Genomic DNA, 17,788 nt, shown 5'->3' with positions numbered 1-17,788 from the left:
GTCGGTAGAGCATGTGACTCTCCATCTTGGGGTTGTGAGTCCGAGGCTCAGTATAGAGATGGCTTAAAATAGAGATGGCTTAAAAATAAAATAAGTAAATCTTCAGATCCCAGCTTTGTCAACACCTGCTGTGACCTTGGATGAATGACTTAGGCTGTCTGAGCTCAGCACCCTCATCTGTAATATAATCATATCTGCCCTGTAGACTTGAAGTACTTCCTCAGTCATTCATTCACCAGCTACTGAATGAGCACCTGCTATGCTCCAGGCTCTGTGCTTCCCCGGGGATACAGGTGTACAAGAAATTCATGGAACTTACATCCCGGGAGGATAAAAAAAATAGATGCGAAAGCCCTTTGCACACTGTAAAGGGCTGTTCTTGTGTGTGGCTGTTGTTCCTGTCGGCATATATTGCGTAGTGTGTGCCCTGCCCTGTTGAGCATTAGGTTTACAGAAGAAAATGTTTTCAAAAAGCAGACAGATCTCAGGGCTCCTGGTGGCTCAGTCGGTTAAGCATCTGCCTTCGGCTCAGGTCACGATCCCGGAGCTTCTCCCTCTCCCTCTCCCCCTCCCCCCTGCTCATGCTCTCTCTCTCTTCTCTCTCTGTCTTGAATAAATAAATAAAATCTTAAAAAAAAAAGCAGACAGATTGCATCATGGAAACAAAATTAATATAAGACTGTCAAAAATCAAGAGCTTGTCTCTGCAGTCCCCTTTCCCATAAATCTAAAATTATTCTAAAATTAAAAGTTTAGGGGCGCCTGGGTGTCTCAGTCGTTAAGCATCTGCCTTCGGCTCAGGTCATGATCCCAGGGTCCTGGGATGAGTCCCGCCTCGGGCTCCCTGCTCTGCGGGAAGCCTGCTTCTCCCTCTCCCACTCCCCCTGCTTCTGTTCCCTCTCTCGCTGTGTCTCTCTCTGTCAAATAAATAAATCTTTAAAAAAAATAAAATTAATAAAATTAAAAGTTTATTTTTAAAAATTTAAGAACTCCATTTTGTGGCCCCGCTGGTATACCCAGTAAGATTTCAGAAGAGAGAGTTGGAAGAGTCCAGAGAGGTTTCAACTCTGCTTTTCAGACCTGAATTAAAAGATTCTAGCAACGCCCCGCTTCCCAGGTAAACCAAATTGCCCGTCCCCTGGGGTACTGGCGACAGTCTCTCCTCTTGCCCCGCAGTTCAGAGTGACTTGGGTGACATTTCCTGCTCCAGCCAATTTGACAAAAATGCAAAAGGACCAGATCAGGGCCCCAGACCCATAAGATTGAAATAGGGTTTGCAGAAAAGGTGGAGGTCTGAGGGGAGGCTCTGCTGGGAGGGGAGGATGCGACCCCTCAGACTGCTGGCCGCTGGACAGCCCCCTCCCAAGGGCCCCGCCCTGCCACTGATTCAGTGTTGGTTGTGACTGTCACAGCCCACAGCCCCCACATCACTTCAGATTACCTTATTCTTCTGGGTTCCAGGTAGCAGCCTCTCCGGAACTAGGTCCCCAGGCCGCTCCTGTCCACAGTTAGAAGCAGCGCTGTCTTCATAAGGGTTCTGACCCCTGGATCTGCAGCAAAATGACGGCAGCAGATAAGGGGGGTCCTGGGTAAGCCAGCAAACCTGAGCTGCTCTCCATGGAGGCTCTTGGGCTACAAAGCGTGGGCAGCATCAGGCTGGCCTGAGTGCCACAGGGAAAAGGGCTGTCCTCACTTTCCTCCCCTGATCTATGAATACGAGAAAAACAGGAGCTCCTGGGTTCCACAGTGCAGTTACTAGAAGTCACCCCAAACCCTGCAGAAAGGGGCTGGTCCCTATAGCCAGTCATCCCAGACTCACTTAAACCAGAGCAGCTGGGTTGGCGAGTTGGGCAGACAAGGTAAAGGCACCAGGCCTAAGGTCATTGGGGCAGGTGCTTGTGCAAAAGCCTCTTTTCTGCCCACCTTACCCCAGGGGACATCCCATTCTCGGGGCACAGGAGTGGGCAGAGGAGAAACGCCCCAGCCTCAGCCAGGACCCAATTCTGACAACTTCCACAAGGCCACCTCTGCTCTGAGGCCAACATAGAATTAAGGCCCTCCTGTAGGGTGGACCTCAAGTAACCTCACCAGGACTCAGATGACCCCACATTTAGGAGCCGCCTGTCAAAGGTAAGACTCCACTGGAAGCTGGCCTGGGTCACCCTGGGCTACTCCACATCCCTGTGGCCAGAACAGAAGCAGACAGGGTTCTAAAGATAGAGACAAGCACCAGACGCCATAAGACTTGCCTAACATAGCCTGAGTTTGGCCACACCATGTTGAGCTGGCCTGTCCTTTCACACTTACAGACTATTCTGGTTGTCGTGATGCTGCTCACTGAGGTACTTCTGATCTCGGTGATCTTCCTGCCAGATATAAGGACTCTCTCCCCTTGGCACTGCACCCTCAGAGAAAACAAAATGAAGACAGGTCACTTTCTATTCCTAAAAGGTCAGCCTTCACAGCCTCGAGCTGTGAAGCTGAGTTACTGGAGCACCATAGGTATGAAAACGTATTTGCCAAATTGGATACAATTGAGAAGTGAGAGCTAATAATGATGGTCAACAGGACACCCCTCAGTCCTCCCTGAACCAATTAGCATGGCTTAATACAATTGTATGAGCATGGAGATCGTGTGTGTGTGTGTGTGTGTGTGTGTGTGTGTGTGTGTGTGTTCAGTGTTGAAACAGATTTCCCTTGGCTGGCAGGTCAGAAGCTGCCAACAGCACATCCCTAGAACCTTATTATCGGTAATGGGTATAAATTCCTGTTGGTGCATATCTGCCACCCTCAAGGTCGATGATGGTCAGACTCATCACAGCCCAGCCACACACTGGACAACCGCATTGCTAAGAACTGATCTCACTAGTTAAAAATAGAGCTACCCTATGACCCAGCAATTGCAGTACTGGGTATTTACCCCAAAGATACAGATGTAGTGAAACAAAGGGGCACCTGCACTCCAGTGTTCATAGCAGCAGTGTCCACAATAGCCAAACTGTGGAAGGAGCCATGATGTCCATTGACAGATGAATGGATTTTGAAGATATGGTTCATATATATAATGAAATATTACTCAGCCATCAGAAAGGATGAATACCTACCATTTACATCGACATGGATGGAACTGGAAGGGATTATGTTAAGTGAAATAAGTCAATAAGAGAAAGAAAATTATCATATGGTTTCATTTATATGTGGAATACAAGAAATACTGCAGAGGATGATAGGGGAAGTGAGGGAAAACTGAATGGGAAGAAATCAGAGAGGGAGACAAACCATGAGAGACTCTTGACTCTGGGAAACAAACTGAGGGTTTCGGAGGGGAGGTGGGTAAGGGGATGGGGTCACTGGGTGATGGGCATTAAGGATGGCACGTGATGTGATGAGCACTTGGGTGTTATATGCAAATGATGAATTATTGAACACTATATCTAAAACTAATGATGTACTCTATGTTGGCTAATTGAATTTAAACTAAAAAAAAAACAGAATTGACTTCACTGTTCCTTGGTCAGAGACTATAATCTTGGCTATAAAGAGGAGTAGAAGAAAAAATGGGGTTGAAGTGTGAGCTCTCCATAATCCTGGTAATGTAATGGTAGGTTCAGTACTATCACCGACACGTACAAGAAAAATGGCTCCTTTATGTCTCTTCTCCTCAAGACATCTAGCAGTAGTGCCTTTGCTGTGACCTACTGTGGCCTCATCTGGCCAAGAAAGAAGCAGGTAAGGACAGGGGCTCTACCTCAGTGGGGCAGGATAGCCAAGAAGGGGCTCTGAGCAGGCCCTGTCTACCAGATCAGCTGTACCATTCCAAAGGCTCCTTGGAGATTATTGCATACCTCTTTCTTCCTGCAGCTGCTGCGGGTGTCCATGGTAGTAATAATTTCCATAAGCATATTCTTCCCTTACGGTTGAAGAATGATAGCTCCGATACGGATCCTCCATGCCTGGCCTAAAATACGGCAAAGAAGGCCAGCCAGTCAAGGATGGGTGCGGTAAAGAGAAACCAGTGGAGGACTTGACAACTTCACAGGACAAAGCTGTAACCTCAGTATAGAATCCGCTTTAAAACCACAGTTAATTCTAGAGCCTATAAACAGAAGATGCAGAAGTAGGGCCTTTGTTCCAGAACAAAGTTGGGATTTTTATAGCAAAACCATAGCCAAGTGTCTCATTCTCCTTCCCCGTGATTCCTCCTACTCTTCAAATACATCCAACAATACACGATGTTATCTTAGAAAACCCTGCCCTGATTTTTTTTGAAGATTTTATTTATTTATTTATTTATTTGAGAGAGAGAGAGAGAGCAAAAGAGTGAGCAGAGGGAGGAGCAGAGGGAGATGGAGAAGCAGACTCTGCGCTGAGCACGGAGCCCGATACAGGGCTTGATCTCACAACTCCAAGACCACGACCTGAGCCGATATCAGGAGTAGTATGCTCAACTGACTGAGCCACCCAGGTGCCCCTACCCTGCCCTGATGTTATCTTAGAATGCCCCTTCCTCAGATGACTGTGTAGGTACCCAATACACCACTGTAATTCCCATGCATATTACGTACAGGTGGAAATGAGATGAAAAAGTCACACTGGACTCTCTTAAATCTGATTGCCTTTATTGCCTCTGCCCTTAACATACTTTCCCTTGAGAATTCAACACAAAAAGATTGGGGAAAGGAATATCATGCTGTTAGTCTTTTTATCAGTTACTAGTTCTTTAGTATTTAATAGGAGCAAATGCTTTACAATAACTGTCATTCTTTCAACCCTAAATCTGTAGGCAGGTGAATATCCCACCTGGAAAGGCCAAAGTGGAACATAGATGGCTTCAAATATTCCACAAAATATTAAATCCTCTGTTATCAATTAGAATTCGGGACGAGGAATTCCAGATTCTCCTAGAATTACCTCACTGATACCTCTTCGTTCTGAACTTGGAGCCTGCAACCGTAGATCCGCTTTCTCTGGGAGGTTGATTTCATTTTCTAAAATGCTCCATGTATTCATCCAACACACAGTTGTTCTGTGTGTCTATCACACCCTAAGTTCTGTTCTAGGCACTGGGTCTCTTCTTGGTGCTGGTGGTGTCAATGCTCACAACACTAAGAACTTTTTATAGGAATTTCTAGGACAAACTTTTCCGAAATCTACAAATATTACCTTTTGCAATCCCAGAGTAAGAGGGGCTCATCTGCTGCCTTGAATCCACCATTCTTTCTACCCTCTGCCCTGGCCCCAACACCCAGTCACACTGTCACAGCCTCTTCAAGAAGCCCCACGAGGGGACATAGAGGAGGGAAATACTATTTTCTGTCACATAACTCCAATTTGGGAGAGGAAAGTGTTTAGCGAAGTCAATGTAATCAGGTAGAGGAGGAAATAGAAGAAAAAAAGCAGGAATAAAAGGAAAAGGAAGAAGGAAAGGAATAATCTCTTCAGAAGCACTTAGGAGTTGGGTGAATTCCAAGCTCTAGAACCATACCTTGAATACAACTGCCTCGGATAACCACCTTCATAATAGTCAACCCCTGACACAGGCGGATGATGCCTTTCCCCAGGCCTGGACACATAACGGGGCTGCTGGTGGTCCGTCCTGGGGTCCTGCTGTGACGGGGGACTCCCGTGGGTGTCTTGCCACTGATGGTACCTCTCTCCATTGTGCCAAGAGTGAGGAACGGGCTGATGAATTCCATCTCTCCAAAGCCCACGGTTTGGATCCTTTGCTGGTGCCGTGGGCCTCCCCCGTGGCTGCGGTGGCCACTGGGGAGCCCAAAATTCCATCCTTGACCCTCAGAATTTCTCTCGTGTTTTTAATCGATTGTGTAGTTATTTTCTCTTCCTGCAGATGAAAAAAAATAAAAAGGTCACCATTTTAGACTTATATCCAAACGTGATGATTGATTAGGTTTTGCGAAAAAAGCACCTACAGTCCTCAAATCTTTTATCTAAAACAAAACACACCGATACTGATATAGAAATACCTGAGAAAAAATGTCAAGCAGATACATGAAATAAATAACAAACTAGACAATTATACTGATGTTGCATTAAAAATTAAAAAATATATTTGGAGCAATAATAGATGTGGGAGGGAGGGGAGACAGAGAACAGAGATAAAGCTCCAAAACACTATCAAAGTATTCTAATTAAATACATGTTTGTTCATTTATCCCCCCAGCAATTATTCCTTCAACAATTACTGTGGAGGCCCTCGGCTCTCAGAGAAATAGGTAAGCTGAGAGCTTAGCCAGAGTTTAAATCCTAACTCTGCCACTTATTCGCTAGTTAATTTTTTCAAGCCTCAATTTCCTTGAGAAATGGAATGGGGACCAGAAGAACTGGCTTTGCAGGGATACTGTCAGAGTCAGTGATAACTTATGAAAAGCGCCCAACACACTGCCTGGTATAGGGTAACTGTTCGTTTTAACAGTAGTTGCTGTTATCAGAGCTAAGATTAGGGCAGTATGAATGGATGAAGACATTTCCTAAACAAAATGAAGCTTAAATTGACCTCAAGAGACATCTTTTCTGAATCCTTAACCTGTTAGAAGAACAAGGCTCTATAATGTGGCCATGGCTGCCCCTCCTCCAAGGGAATGAAGTTTGGGATTGCCCTCATGACCATCTAGCCAGCCATGTCTCCATGATCTTCCCGGCTGGAAATTTTTAAATCTGGAAGTTTCCCAGCGTCACATTAATTTTCCCCACTTATTCTTCAACATGAGAAATAGCTCTGAAGACATATTGTCTTTCAAGTTCCTCTGCCCCGCATCACAGAGGAGCACCTACTGCCAGTTGCCTTCAAAGGGAAAGCACACATCAGCCCTTACCAGTGACTTGGGGATTCTCCTACCTCAGGAGAATATATTAGCTCAGTCAGACCCCATGTTTTTTCTCTCTTGGGAACTGTTTTAGGTTGAAAGATTCTGATCAAATACAGTTAACTTGCTCCCACTCCTGAAACTCCCAGTCTAACATAAAAAATCGTATCAGAACAAAAGGTCAAAGGGTATATGTTGAAATCAAGATATCACTGTGCTTGAATGCCATGGGGCCAGGGTCCACAACTATGAAGCTATGAGCCAAGAGCTGTAAGCAGAACATACAAGAAGAGAAGTGCCTTCCACCTCAAGATCAATTACAGCTCAGAAAAACTTGTACCTTCCTTCCTGTGTCAGCCCCCTCCCTTGAAAATAGCTAGGTGCATTGCAAGCCTTTTCCAGCAAATCCCAGCAAATGCCAAATGCCCCAACACAGTGAAAGGGCACATGGGTCTTTCCTGAAGGTCCATGGAACTTAATACCATCTGGACACGAGTAAGCTCAACAAGAAGAAAGCCTCTTTTGTCTTGTCCCCAGATATTTTCACTAGACAGCCCTTCTTCAGTCGCAAAGGCACAACACCCGATCCCTTGGCTGAAATCACATCATTCTGTTGCTGACATATCAACTCCCATAGGTTAGACCTCAGGTTATCATTAAGGACCCCAAACGAAAAGCACCCACGATTCTCAAAGTGGAGATCTCGCATCTACGGTGACAAGCCACACTTTTGCATTCACGTAAGTGACCCTCCCTGGCCCCGGCAAGGGTGAAATTGCTTTTCCTAATCCGACAGTACAGCGCAGCCAAGAGAAAGAGAGCAAGGGGGCTGGCGTCCCCACACACCTGCTGGGTGGCTTCCCCCCTTCCTCCAGCGCCGCTTCCTCCAGCATTCTCCAGGCCCAAGAGCGTCTCTCTCCTCGTGGGGAATGTCAAAGTCCAGGTGCCACATCTACCAAGACTTACCTGGCCTTCAGATCTCCAGCCCGTCAGGTGCCTGTTGCAACCGCCCAGCCTCCACGGAGCTGATTCACTAGGGCGAAGTCCAGCCCTACCACCTTAGTCTGGGACAGGCCTGACCGGGCGCATTTGCTCAGAACCCGCCGGAGACTGGTGCATCTATTTGCCCAGTCCTGGGCTGAGCCCTTGTCGCTTGCATCCAAATCCCAGAGCAAACAAGGAACAGGGACAGCAGGGAGAGGAAATGCAGAAAGCCTGAGGCAGCTAGCCCGGGGAGAAGCGCACCACCTGTGGGGTGTTGACTCACAGCCACTTCTTCGAGCTCTAGCTCAACCTCTAAGTCTGCTTCCTCCTCTCTCAAAGATGAATAAGAGGGGCGCCTGGGTGGCTCAGTCGGTTAAATGTCTGCTTTTGGCTCCGGTCTTTGTCTCAGGGTCCTGGGATGGAGCTTCGTATCAGGCTCCCTGCTCAGCGGGGAGTCTGCTTCTCCCCCTTCCTTTGCCCCTCCCCCGCATATCTCTCTCTCTCTCAAATAAATAAATAAAATCTTTAAAAAATAAAATAAAAAAGGAGTAATAGTACTTAGCTTCTGAGAGTCATTATGAGGATTAGATTTTAGTAAAGTGACACATAATATAGAAATACATATGCTCTATAAATAAGTAGGATCCTTTTCCTTTCAAAAAAGATGAGCTAATTCCACTGGTGGAGGCAGGCAGAGCCCTCACTGGTGGGTAGTAATCACCTGGTTTGTCTGGTTTGGGGTTTTCTCATTCTCGTTTCTCTCTGTTGGGTTCTGGTTGTGGCAGCAGATGGAAAGCAAATGCCCGATATTGAACTGAAGGCACTGAGAAGTTTTCTATTACAAAAAGAAAATCATTGTTTGCATTTTAAAAATGCATTTCTTCAGGCAAACATAGAGAAGCTTATGTCCACTTTTGAATCACTTTTAAAATTCAGCAAATCATTGTGTTAGAGACCTTAGGCTTGCATAATGTTATATTTCAATTATATCTCAATAAAGGTGGGGGGGGAAATAAACAGAATTCAGAATTTGCTCTAAAAAGGCCCAAATTACACATTCTTTCTTTCAACAAACACTTCCTGAGGGCCTTTTATGTGCCAGGACTTGAGACACATAACTATGAAAGACATAGTCCTTGACTTCAAAAAGCAGAAACAAGTTAACCTCTCATGTTGCTACTAGTTCAGGGAAGACCAGCTTGGGTGGGTCTCATGGTCAGAGAAGGTAACATACCTAAACTATTAGATTTTTGTCTCAGACCCCCAGCTGACTCCTAGGGCCTGGCAGCTGGGTGTAGAATTCTCTGACCGCAGCAATGGTTTCTTACCCTACTGGTAAGCCATTGGCTTTTTTAATCCTCCTGAGAAGAGGTACTAGAGAAGGACACACACATTAGCAGCAGGAATCAAAAAAGGGCTGATTATGACCCAGACCCAGGTATCCAGTTATGTTTTCCAGTATATCACAATAACATTCCTGCAAATCTGATGAAACACTTCTGGCTTATGACATGGTGCTTAGTCCTGCCCTGAGCACCAGCTAGCTACATTACTGAAATGTTAACTGTGGGCGGGACCTTGAGGTTATTCTAGTGACTTTGTTGATGATAAAACTAAGATCCTGAGAAGTGAAGTGATTTACCCAAGACCACAAAGCTAACTGGCTCAGTCAGGATTATGGTGGTATGCTGGAGTTACCTTGCGCAGGGCTTCCAAGAGCCGATTTAAGAACATTCAGGAATGGTGTGAGCCAGTAGTTAAACTGCTCATCTGGAATCCACCATGGTGGGAGGATTTACACAGAAACTCCCAAATGCTACAAAGCCAGGTTGTTGTTGTTGATTTCAGAGGGCCAGTTTAGCAGCATACTGAGGACAACCCCAAAGTCCTCCCTCCTGATTCAGTGTTCTTTCAACTATAGAATTATCATTCTGTTACTAGCTTTCATTGCACCTCTCTCATTTAAACAGCTAGCCCAGGGCGCCTGGGTGGCTCAGTCGGTTAAGCGACTGCCTTCGGCTCAGGTCATGATCCTGGAGTCCCGGGATCGAGTCCCGCATCGGGCTCCCTGCTCAGCGAGGAGCCTGCTTCTCCCTCTAACCCTCCCCCCTTTCATGTACTCTCTCTCTCTCTCATTCTCACTCTCTCAAAATAAATAAATAAATTAAAAAAAAAAATTTAAACATCTAGCCCAGTTATTCCAAATGCTCTTTTTGTGACATCCCAAAGCATCTCTAATTATCTCAAGAGTTATTATGAAACTCTTCAAACACTCACCAACCAAAATTAATTTTAATTAGCTTTAATTATTTTATATTGACATATGGCATACAACAGTTATATGGGTCATGGAATGAAATAAATGGTGGTGGGATCTCACTGCTTCAGAGGTTTGGGATTTATCAATCTCTGCCTTTCCCAGCCCCACATACCTACAGTTACTAAATCTTTTAACCTAGCAGCTCACTTCCTCCTGGTTTCTAATCAAATCTGCCCAGCTTGACAGTACATTAGCAGCTTGTCCCCACCAGGAGGTCGGCTAAAATTAGTCCTGTCACCCCAAGTCCTGGTGGCAATGCCCTTGCCTGATCCCATAGGTTTCCTCATGCTGGAGCAGCTACAGTTTTCACATCACCCTTCCCCAGGTGTCCTGTCCTCATGTCTGATTCCTGCTCTTCATTCTAACTATCCACTGGAATTGCAACCCCGGGCCGCTTGCTAACTAGTGTGAATTTCCTTTCCCAGTCTCTGTTCCCCTTTCCAAATGCCAGGCCACTGACGAAAGCCTTGCTTCACATAGGAGTAACTACCCTGGTTTGACACCTGTCTAACAAAAGTATCATCACTGCTAGTAACGCTGTTAATCTCTCCCCACCGGACTAGTGCTGATAGATGTGAACACCCACCTAGATCCAGGTCAAATTGGCCGTGAATCTGGAGTATTATGATTTAATGACTGCTTACTCTTGCAAGGGACAACCCACCGGCTGAGACGTGCCCCAGGCTTGACCCCATTCCTTTACTAAAAGTAAAACTTTAGAAAACAGACTGAGGGGCCCTATGTCAACAAGTTAACAGCAATTATTTGTCTGGTCACGGGATTGTGGATGATTTTATTTTTCTCTTTTTCCTTGTCCATATTTCCTAGCTTTTCCACAATAAACATGTTATTTTTAAAGAAAAAAATCAACTAACATTATTTTTAATCAGTATTCGAGCCAAATGTGTCATTGTCACATCAGCAATGATTATGCGCCCATACGCAACAATTATGCTAAAATGGGGCAATAACTCCCCAAATGTCCAAGATTGCTTAACTGTGCTCAGCCTGCTCTTCTGGAAAGAAGATTCCAGAAGTCATTCATTCACTAAACGGAAGTTTATTAAACATCCACTATATGCCCAGCATTGTCACATGCATAGGAGATAAAGATAAATAAGGTATAATCCCTGCCCTGTAGAAGCTTTCAGTCCAGTGGAGCAGTAGACATTCAGACATGGAGAAGAGGGGAGAAATAAAATATATACATATACAGACTGCGTGTGTGTGTATAACATACGTACATATATATGTATTTTTGTTTATAAAACAGAATTGACATGAAATGATACTCTGTTGAATGTAGAAAATGAAGAAAGAGAAATGGAGAACAATTCCAAGTTCCCAGGCTGTCGAGAGGGGACCATGCTGCCTTTTGGTGGGGGGATAATAATCTCGGAAGAGGAGCCACTTTGGTGGGGCAGATACCTCCTGTGTTGGATTTGCTAACCGAGGGGTCTGTGGGCAGCAGTAAGAGAGGTCAAGAAGTAGTAGACGCTAAGAGTCTAGAGCTCAAGACAAAGGTCTGAGGAGGGAAACGGGGTGATTGAAGCCACAGGCATGGGTAGCATTGCCTAAAAAATGCTGGGAATTAGAAGACAGGTCCTAGGAAGGAGCTTGAGGAACACTGACATCTAAGAGCTGGATACAGAAGAGGAGCCCACGAAGGAGAACAGGGAGGGGCCGGGAAGGTAGGCAGAGAGAGCCAGGGGTGGATGGTGTCCCGGGAGCCAGGGGAGGTGATGGCTCCAAAAACAGGAGCGTGCTCAGCAACACCAAACTTCTGGGAAATGTTGAGAAAGGCAACCAGCGGGAAGTGTTCTCCACATCCGTGGATTTAGCAACCAGGAGATTTGATGATCATAACCTGACCAAACGATGGCCAAGGGAGTGAGGAATTCAGCACAGAAGTCACTTATGCAGAGAATGGAAGGTAAGGAAAAGGAGACTGCTGGGAAAATCTCTCCATCTAGAAGCCTGGATGTGAAGAACAGGGGCTATCACTGGGGCGGCTACGGGACACTCAGCTTGGAAGAACCAGGCTAGTGTGGACAAGACGAAAGAGAGTTCCATGCTGATGCCCATGGGGATACAGAAGAGAAACAGTTACAGGAGTAAATCCCCAAAGAGACTGGTTATATGGGATGCGGAGTATAGGAGCAAAAAGTGAACCCAGCTAAGAGGAAGGACACGTCTTCTTTGAGAAAAGGATAAGGAGGTGGAGCTGAGCACAGAAGGGCACCAGCTATGGAGAATTCTCCGTGGAATAAACTGCCAAGTTCCACTGGCTAGAGATCAGGGAGCATTTGGTAAGGGAGTTGATTATGAGGGTTTGGATCAGCCCGTGTGGGAGGAGGGAATGGGCTTTCACACGAGCGTGTGCTCAGAGGAACAAGCGGGTTGGAAATGCAGCTGTTATTGGAGATCTAGATGAACTTGAAGCTCCACGGGCACCCTGCTCAGCTGCGCTTCATTCCACGCTACACCCGCCCGCAGTCTGCAGCACGGTGCCTGACATATGACACAGGCTCAGCAAAGATTTTGTTTATAGATGAGTGGACTCCTCACACTGACAGTAGCAACAGTCTAACCGTCCGATTCTATCCAGTAGTTTTCACTTCCTGAGCATAGAAGTAAACTTTGAGATGGAGTTTCTAGAGAAAGGAAAAGAGAATGTTGAGGCAGTAAGCTCAGGGGACTGACCAGAGAGTGGCTAAAGGGATGGCATGTGGAGACTGAGACAGAAACAGATGCAAATTATCCGCACACCTTATTAAACTGAGGTCCCTACATATACCTAAGAGACATGCTCCAATGGGATGGTGGGGGAACAAAGAACATTAAATCACAATTTAAAAAAAGAAAAAAACCTCATAGTCACGGTGGGCGTGATTAGATAATGTCCACACCTGCATTTCCAACCACGTTTGAGCCAGCATCTCCTATCTCTGACTCTAAGAATGAGTCAAGGGGTGAAGGTTTGGGGCAGAGCAGCCTCTTGACTCCAGCAAAGCCACCACTAGGAGCCAGCCTTGGAGATCTGGGGCTTGTGGCTTTGGCCAGTCATTGGCCACCAAGGCTTTGCCCCCTTCCTCCAGGTAAGCCGGGTGCCGGGCAAGAAGCAGAGCACGTGTGCCAGTCAGCAGTTCCAGTTAACAGGGAGAACGTGTGCCAGGAAAACATGGTCTGAGGGCCAGAGACAATTAGCCTGGCACAGGCACCATCAGCCACCTGCCAATCCTGGGACTGTGGCTCTTAGAAGTGGACGTTTGGGCACAGAGCAGATTTCCTCCAGGACCAAGGAACACTGTGTATGCACAGTCCTTTAAATGCCACCTACCTGGCGGCCTGCAAGCCCGCCCTCCCCGCATCCTACTTCTTAGCTCTTGGCAGAAGTACCTCACTCAAGAAAAAGAATGACTCCTTTCTTCCCTAGCAGCCCCGGGCTGGCAGAGGTGACCCACCTTCCCCTCACTTTACCACCCCCCATTTTATCGATGCCCCCAAACCAGGATGAGTGGGCGGCAGCTAGATGCTGCTGTGACTTCTGACCTCACATCAAGTGCCAATGGGCTGAGGTGACTCACACAGCCACTGCACAACATAAAGGGCTGTCATATCCTCAGAGCATTCTCTGAGCCAGCAAGGCTAATAGGACATAAATTCCCCAGAGGAGCAGGACAACTTATCCCGGGGGCCCCAGAATAAGCCTGCCTGGGAGTGAATCTCAGCTCCCACTTCTCGATCTGCTGGCTGCGTGAACTGGCAAGTCACTGCATCTCCTTGTCGTCATCTGTAAGATGGGGACAAGAATAGAAGTGACCTCACAGCGTTATTGTAAGGATCTAATTAGATTAACACTTCCAAAGCGTTTGACGTATAGTAAATGCTCAATAGATGTTAACTGTTATTTCCGTGGAAAAGCTATAAAGTGCCTAGGAACTATGCCCAAGTCATCAGGAAGGGATTAATTGAGTGTCCATTATTGCTAGGAAATCCACAGGTTCTTTTTTTTTTTAATGTTTTATCTATTTATTAATGAGAGTCAGAGAGAGAGAGAGAGGGAGAGAGGCAGAGGCAGAGGGAGAAGGAGGCTCCCCGCCTAGCAGGGAACCCGATGCAGGACTCGATCCCAGGACCCTGGGATCATGACCTGAGCTGAAAGCAGACGCCCAACCATCTGAGCCACCCAGGCGCCCAATCCACAGGTTCTTAATCCAGTGCTCCCCCCACCCCCACTGAGCCAGGGGATCAGGGGAAATTATGCCAAATACTATATAGGACAAAAAGAATGGATTAAGGTAAGATCATCAGAATTAGAAATTCGACAAAGTACAGCCCGGTGCTTCTCACACCAAAGTACCTGCAGCCTCGGGGCACCTGGGTGGCTCAGTCGTTAAACGTCTGCCTTCAGCTCAGGTCATGATCCCAGGGTCCTGGGATCGAGCCCCACATTGGGCTCCCTACTCGGCGGGAAGCCTGCTTCTCCCTCTCCCACTCCCCCTGCTTGTGTTCCCTCTCTCGCTGTGTCTCTGTCAAATAAATAAATAAAATCTTTAAAAAGAAAAAAAAAAGTACCTGCAGCCCCAGGAAATATGTGCAGGATGCCACAGGATAGGCACCAGTTTTAATGTATAAGCAATTTTTAAATGTATTTTAATTTTAAACAAATGCAAATATGGTATTATTGAGTATTAAGGAATACAATTCAAATCTACATTAATTTTTACTATGAAACATGAGACTTCAAAGAAATTTCATATTTGCAATGGGACAAATAGACACCCACATGCACTCACACATTCACACCCACGTACCCTGCACCCCCCAGATCACTCCTGCCATTTGCTAGAAATGTTTAAGAGACTCATTCTGAACAAGAGCAGACATTCAGACACCTAACTGATGAGCTGGAAAGAATCTCTAGAAAGCATCCATTCCTGCAGGTGAAGCAATATCTAAGCCAGGGAGAATCAGGCTAAGTCCTCACTCACATTCAGCTCTTCACATTTGCAGACCCCTGGCATTCCAAGCTCTCCTGCTGGATTCAGATTCTCTGAATCTGAACAGCCCAGAAGCTAACTCTACTGCTGTGCTCTTTTAAATAGCAACATCGGGTCCCCCATAGGGACCCAGGAGCCCAGGGACTATCTCTCAGTTTACTTGGGGCAGGAAGTGTTGTCTCTCCAGTGAAAGTGGGTCCTCAGGCTCCTTACGGAAACACGCCCCAATATTTTAGAGACAAGATGCCCTTCCTGGGGCGCCTGGGTGGCTCAGATGGTTAAGCATCTGCCTTCGTCTCAGGTAATCATCCCAGGGTCCTGGGATCAAGCCCCGCATCGGGCTCCTGGCTCAGCAGGGAGCCTGCTTCTCCCTCTCCCTCTGCCTCTCCCACTGCTCAGACTCTCATTCTCTGTATCTCTCTTTCTCAAATGAATAAATACAAATCTTAAAAAAAAAAAGATGCCCTTCCTGTCTAACACATGTGTGACTCAAACTCTCGTTGAACTCTGAATAGGCAAAAGCAGCCATTATGGCGCTCAGCAGGCTTCTCCTTCCCATCACGTTGACATTTCCTTATAAAATGTCCTTCCCTCAATCATTTTGAGTAGCAAAGGCCCAGGGGAAAGAAAATAGGAATTGAAATTTGGATTTCGTTTTAATTATGCCATTGCCCAGCCATGTATCACTCAATATCTAGGAGACCCCGTTTCCTCATCTTTAAAATGAAATCTAGAAAGTACCCCCACAGGGCTGTAATGTGGGTGAAATGAAATGATACACAAACACCAAGGTGCCTGTTAAATGGGGGACGTGGGTTTTCAAAAAATCTTTGCCTTTCCTCTTCTAGGTTCCTTACATTCTGTTAAAGGTGTGACAAGCTAAACTGCGTGCACAGCTCATGAGTATGGTGCCGAACAGCGGTTAAGAGCTCAGGCTTGACAGTCAGAATTGGATTTGAGTCCCAATATTTCCATGACTAGCGGGGAGACTTCAAGCCACTTAGTTAGCCTCTCAGGCTAAGCGTCCTCATTTGTTAAATGATCATATAATAACAGATATCTTCACAAGGTTGTTGTAGGATAAGTGAGATAATGTACTGTTCATAGGTGCTCGATTAATAGTTGAATAAATGCATGCATGACCTAGGAAAATCTCTTAGAGTAGCACCTACATGTAGCAAGTGTTCGACAAGTGCTTGTTGTTAATGTTGCTATTTAAAAGAGCACAGCAGTAGTAGAGTTAGCTTCTGGGCTGTTCAGCGTATTTGTTCTTACTGAGCATTCATCCTTGCAGTTCATATCTAGTTTTTATCCTACCTGTCCCTAATTATTGGCTTAGAATCTAAGCTGAGGTTACTGGTTTCCGTTTTTATTCTGCCCTCTCTCTCATCATAATTATCCATTACATTCATAGCTTGTCTTCCCCATCTATGCCCATCCTTGGCTCGTTGTTTTCATTACCCAGTGGCATCAGTAGAGAGTTTGTCAATTTAGGGACAATAAAAGCAAGACCAGAAAGGGTAAGAGATTTCACCAAACTCACACAGTGTCAGTATGTCATCAAGGGGAGGAAAAATCAACCACAGGACTTCTAGTCAAAGCTTTGTTCATGGAGCACTGGGTGGCTCAGTTGGTTAAGTGACTGCCTTCGGCTTAGGTCATGATCCTGGAGTCACAGGATCGAGTCCCGCATCAGGCTCCTGCTCGGCAGGGAGTCTGCTTGTCCCTCTGACCCTCTTCCCTCTCATGCTCTCTATCATTCTCTCTCTCTCAAATAAATGAATAAAAATCTTTAAAAAAAAAAAAAAGCTTTGTTCAGAAAAGCATACTGGTTAGGAATTGCCATGTGGCACATTTAATGCAAAAAATGCAGTTATTTAGAAAGCTATTCCACGAGAATACAATAATTACAATCTTCAAAGCTATCAGTCAGTATAAATAGGTTCATTTAACCCGAGATATATATATATGTATGTATATATATATGCATATATGTAATCATAAAAATAAGAACTCAGAGATTAATTTCTGTATTTTCTCCTTGTCCCATTTGTTAGTCAGTAAAGGTGCACAACGCTTTGCTGGTTCTCCTCCTCTGCCCACTGTTCCATGGACAGAAATAGCCTATGCCTGTACACATATTTTAGCAGCATTCACATCCCTGTTCTCTCAGTTTGGAATAAGTGACTGCAGATATAGCAAAGATCCCCAGGAGCACTGTTCTAATGCTGAATTTAGCACATCAGGGCAACTTCCATAGGAGCCACTTACAATGCCAAAAATCAAAGTTCAAACTTCATTTTCTGGAGGACATTGAAGGGCATGTCAAGATGATGAAGAAGTTTCTTTTCTAAGCATGGTTGTCTGAAGGTATCACAAGGGAGATGACCAAAGTTCATTATTTTCTGGGAGGATCCCATAAACAAAGGTTAGAGATTCTCGGCATGCTAAGTAATTACTTACTGCCTTTCCCGACATTGCTTCTGCGATGTTGTTTCTGTACAAGCTTCCCGAGAATGTTTCCTTTCTCACTAAAGATGCAATACTTTGTATGACATTGACATTATGCCACTATGACCTGGTGCTGGTCCGAATGTCATTTATTGAATGAATGATGTCATTAAGTGAAACTGACTGGAGTATATAGCCTTACCGCTG

At 45.6% G+C, this 17,788-nt stretch overlaps 1 protein-coding gene across 1 annotated transcript in view; it reads right to left on the bottom strand.

The window, feature by feature from the left end:
- The window catches only part of SEC16B (SEC16 homolog B, endoplasmic reticulum export factor), a 38,233-nt gene extending 32,403 nt beyond the window's left edge, over nucleotides 1-5,830 (bottom strand). Inside the window, exons 1-4 of the mRNA XM_028092078.2 lie at nucleotides 5,485-5,830; nucleotides 3,845-3,957; nucleotides 2,307-2,397; nucleotides 1,441-1,549 (exon numbers count right to left, since the gene is read on the bottom strand). Of these exons, the coding sequence (XP_027947879.2) occupies nucleotides 1,441-1,549; nucleotides 2,307-2,397; nucleotides 3,845-3,957; nucleotides 5,485-5,783 (612 nt within the window). The 5' untranslated portion in view covers nucleotides 5,784-5,830. The remainder of the gene's footprint in view (nucleotides 1-1,440; nucleotides 1,550-2,306; nucleotides 2,398-3,844; nucleotides 3,958-5,484) is intronic.
- Between the last annotated feature and the right edge of the window lie 11,958 nt (nucleotides 5,831-17,788).

The sequence above is a fragment of the Eumetopias jubatus genome, unplaced genomic scaffold (assembly GCF_037043125.1).
Source record: "Eumetopias jubatus isolate StellerSeaLion01/CBP00866 unplaced genomic scaffold, mEumJub1_p1.0 scaffold_12, whole genome shotgun sequence".
In the NCBI taxonomy this organism is placed as follows: Eukaryota; Metazoa; Chordata; class Mammalia; order Carnivora; family Otariidae; genus Eumetopias; species Eumetopias jubatus.
The sequence above is the reverse complement of the archived record's forward strand: the minus strand, read 5'-3'. Positions and strand labels throughout refer to the sequence as shown.